The sequence below is a fragment of the Octodon degus genome, unplaced genomic scaffold, assembly GCF_000260255.1.
Source record: "Octodon degus isolate 3935 unplaced genomic scaffold, OctDeg1.0 scaffold00102, whole genome shotgun sequence".
NCBI lineage: Eukaryota > Metazoa > Chordata > Mammalia > Rodentia > Octodontidae > Octodon > Octodon degus.
The window spans coordinates 2,464,334-2,468,855 of NW_004524678.1; the positions used below are offsets into that span (position 1 = coordinate 2,464,334).

The 4,522-nt window shown below is 37.3% G+C and overlaps 1 protein-coding gene across 3 annotated transcripts in view; it reads left to right on the plus strand.

Moving 5' to 3' along the window:
• Positions 1-4,522, plus strand: part of Txndc16 (thioredoxin domain containing 16) — a 126,378-nt gene that overhangs the window by 9,654 nt on the left and 112,202 nt on the right. For 2 of the 3 annotated variants that reach the window (XM_023723756.1, XM_023723755.1), the window contains 3 exons: positions 281-392; positions 1,136-1,419; positions 2,653-2,735. In XM_023723756.1, coding sequence (XP_023579524.1) covers positions 1,260-1,419; positions 2,653-2,735 — 243 coding nt within the window. In that variant the 5' untranslated portion in view covers positions 281-392; positions 1,136-1,259. The remainder of the gene's footprint in view (positions 1-280; positions 393-1,135; positions 1,420-2,652; positions 2,736-4,522) is intronic. The other variant, XM_004638789.3, reaches the window with a different exon arrangement.

Consider the following 4,522-nt stretch of genomic DNA (forward strand, 5'->3'; position numbering starts at 1 on the left):
AGGGTCTCACTATGCAGATTGAACTCATAGTGATCCTCCTGTTTTTAGCCTCCCAAGCACTGGGATTACAGGTGTGTGTCACCATGCCTAGTCTCAATTGCTATCTGTCCACGCCCCGGAGGTGGGGCTGGCACAGCACGCCAGGGATCAAACCCCATCCCTGTGTCTGCCTAAGCAGGTGCTTTAATCCGCTGAGCTATCTGGCCACCCCCCCCTTTTTTTTGTATTTTGCAGGCAATATATTTTTATCTTAATTTATCCTAAATTTTCTTCAATTTAGAGTATACAACATCGGTAGAAAAACTTACTGAAGGTGTTCAAGAATAAGTTGAAAATAGCCAAGAAAAAGAAGATAAAGAAAATTAATGGCAGATACAGAGGGCAGGATGAAGGTAAGTGTACTAGGGAAGAAGATAAGAGAAAGAGGTCTAGACCAAAACTGAGTTCAGAAAACAGAACTGAATTATAGTATGAGTTGAAAAAGATATAAATTTTTAAATGATATAAAGAAATCTAAATCATAAGCATTAAAATGTATGTATATTTGGAAAGGATGTTCTTACATACTTTTTAATATGTACCTTATTGAGATTTAAAATAAAAAGTAAACATATTAGACCTGTATTTTGGATGTAGCACTCCCATCTTAATGGTATTAAGCAATTTGGTATTTATTGTAAATTAACTATAGGTGGTTTACAGAAAAGACTCAGCTTAAGCTGGGAGTGGTAGTGCATGCATATAATCCCAGAACTCAAGAAGCTGAGGCAGGAGGATACCTGAGGCAGGAAGATTGTTGGGGGTTTGGGACTGCCTGAGTGTAGCTCAAGGCCAGTCTAAACTGCATAGGGAGACCCTGTCTCAAAAAGACAAAAAAAAAAAAAAAAAAAATGGGTTGGAGAATATTTGAGAATTAATTTTAGAATCATAGTAAAAATATTTGTCCCTACCGAAATATTTTTCAGGTAGCGTATCTTAGATTTCTTTTGCAATTAGGAAAAAAGAATCATTATCAATTTAATGTCATTATATGTTATTCCCTGCCAAGTTTTTACTAAGAAGGAAATAGTAAAGTTGTAGTGAAATCAAATAACATAAGTAATGATTCAACTTTTTTTTTTTTTTTTTTTTTTAGCTATAACTTCATTTAATTTCATTTAACAGAACTTTGTTGAAGACTTACTTGGAACTAGGTACTGACCTTGGCCAAAAAGACGCCACCTCCCACCACGTACAGCTAAGTACAGCTACGGCTCGTGATGGCGTCTGACCTCAGGGTATTGAGCTCTGGGGTCTTTTTCGTTGTAATGTGCATTTTGTACAAGTCAACTGAAGACCCTCTGCCAGAACTGAGTCCTCAGAACTATCTCAGTACCTTGCAGCCAGGAAAAGCCTCTTTGGCGTATTTTTGTCACATCGGTAAGTAAGTATTTTTAAAGTTTTCATATGAATCTTATGCTGTTTACATGCCGTTCAGTCCGCATGCTCAGTAGGAACTTACTGTCCTGAATAACAGCGTGCGTTATACAGCTGTCGCTGTCGTCTGCCTGTCTGGGTAAATCCAGACTTTTCTGTCCCACCTGCAGCGTGACCATGGTTGAATCACTTGGCATCTTTCTGTATTTCTTTTGTCCTCTATTATGAGGAAACAGTATTCATTTTCTTTTTTAATGTATTTTCATTTATTTTTCAACCGGCTTTTAAATTTTCTGTTGCATTTTATATTATACACAAAATTGCTTGGGTGAAAATGAACGCCTCTTTAAAAAAAAAATTATTTATTGACTTATTTGGTCCAGGGTCTCACTATGCAGCTCGGAGTTGTAGTGATCCTTCTGTCTCAGCCTCCCCAGGGCTCACATTACAGGCATGTGCCACCATGCCTGGTTCCACTGGCTGGTATGACATGCAGTACTGGGGATCGAACCCGAGTCCTTGTGCTCAGCCAGGCAGGCTCTGAGACTGCTGAGCTATCTCTCCAGCCCTAGCATTCTTTTTTCTAAGTTTGTTATGAGGATTACATGAGTTTAGTCGTATGCCCCATTCATAGTGAGTACAGTACTAGTTAGGAATTACTGATACAATACCTGGATTTCACCTGGTCACTTTTGAAAGTGTACTTTCTTATGTTCTTAGTATGTAAATATTTTAACAGTATTTTAAATCTTGAAGAGTATTATCATGAGTGCTTTTGTATAATCCTCTGCTTTTGCTGTACCATTATTTGTACTTAATTAACTAGGGTAACTGTTGAACTTTGAAAATACTATTTTGTTCTTGCATTTAGTGAGCTGAATCCACATTTCTTTGTGCCCTCTTGTGAATGTGATTTGTTATTTTAAAATCATCTTGAAGATTTTTGCACGAATGTGGTTTGCATATATGGTCTTAAACTTGGAGGAATAATGCTAAATGTGAGCTTTAAATTAAAATAGGAAGTTCTAAAGGTCACTTATAAGTTAAAATACATCATGATAAAAATGTTAGAAATATTACTGCAATAAGGACGTGAAGATATGTAATAAATAAGGTTAGATGTTGCAGTGTCGTTGGACAAGTAACTATGTCTTCTGTGTTGGCAGATTGTGACTTTAATTTTAACAATTCATCTTTTTTAAGGGGTAATTGATAATCATAAAATATTTCTTCTAGATTTCCCAAGCACCTCTGTAGTTCTTGACCAGTTGCGTGAGGCTGTTAGCCCGCTCCAGGACTATGGGGTTTCAGTTGCAAAGGTAAAAACGTACTTATGTTAGTAAAGTATTAGTGACGGACATTTTACAACGACATAACTTAAGACTGAACACCTAAACACCCTAGTTTCATTTACAAACTGGAAAAGTATTGTTTCTTCCTCTCTCTCTTTTTTAAAAATAAGAATAGAGAGAAGGCCAGCTAGATAGCTCAGTGGATTAAAGCGCTTGCTTAGGCAGACACAGGTTCGCTCCTCAGCAGGCCACAGTGGCCCTTGCCCCTGGGACGTGCTGAGAACTGCCATTGAGACTGGGTGGGGTGGCACGCACCTGTGATCCCAGCACTTGGGAGGCTGAAAACAGGAGGATCACTATGAGTCCGATCTGTGTAGTGAGACCCTGTGGACCCTGTACCAAATATATTACCAAAAAAAAAAAAAAAAAATAGAAGCACAAGGAAGATAGGAGAGGAAAAAAAACTATTTAAAATTCATTGTTTTTTCTTGTTTTTTTAACAGTTCTGAGAGTTGAACTAAGGACTTTCACAATGTTAGAGCCCAGACCTTTTTATTTATTTATTTACTTTTAAAAATTTTGAAGGGCTGGTGAGATAGCTCAGCCGCCTAAGTGCCTGCTTAGGCAAGAGCGGAGACAGGAGTTCAATCCCTGGCACCACATGTCAGGCTGGCCCTGCCCCCTGGCCTTCTGAGCCTGTGACCGAGTCCAGGCATGGTGGCATGCGCCTATAATCCCAGCGCTGGGGAGGCTGAAAACAGAAGGATTGCTATGAGTCTGAGCTGCATAGTGAGACCCTGAACAAAATACAATAAATAAACAAGCGAACTTTTGAGACAGCGTTTTATTAGGTTTCTATAGTGTCCAGATTTCTATATTCTCCTGCCTCAGCCTCCCAGAGTACTGAGGTTACAGGTATATGTCACCGCGATGCCTGTTTTGCTTAAAATTCTTTACCTTAGAATTTCACTATTTTGTAAACATTTTATTTGGGTATAGTGTCAGTTTTTAGTCCTATAATTAGATTTTGATTCTATTTTGTTTTTCCTGGCAAATATTTCCTAATAGGTAGCTACAATACAACTATTTAGTAAATTTCTATTAACACAAACTGAGGCAACAAAATTAATATCATTAAAGATTTTTTTCTAAATTGTTAAAGTTATTTATGTTTCAGCTTCTTACATTTATTTTTAGAATAAAAGTAAATTCAATTTGAAAGCACATATCTAGTTTTTTTCTCAAAAAGTTGCAAATGACAATATATTATGTGGAAGTTTTAATGTGCATCTGGGTTATACAACTGCATAAGCCTTTTATTTAATTTAAATTTTGTGATTTGTACATCAGAAACTGGATGGGAAATAACCCAGTGATATTAAATTCCTTAAGATTAATGTCTTATTTTCTTATACTTTGGATCTTTCATAAATCATTGGTTTGTCTTCTCCTGGGATGTCTGTTGTCTTTCTTACTGTGCGCAGCGTGACTGTCCAAGGAAGGACACATAGAAAGGCTAACTTACTTTGGCTGTGGACCATGGAAAACACACATCAACCGCCTCTTATTTATTTATTTTTTAATGTGTCCATTCTGTATTTATTGGAGTGTCAGTTAAAATTTCAGCAAAAGAATCCTCTCTAGAACGATAATGGCTTGTCTCTGGGAGCTTATGAAATAGTGAGTTGATATGAACTTCAGAGGGATAGTCATTTCTACTTATTTAACAGCTAGTGTGTTAGGACCTAGTACTGTCTTTCTGGTGACTGGTGGAATGCAGTATTAGGGTCTGTGCCTAGGCTACAGCCTTTATT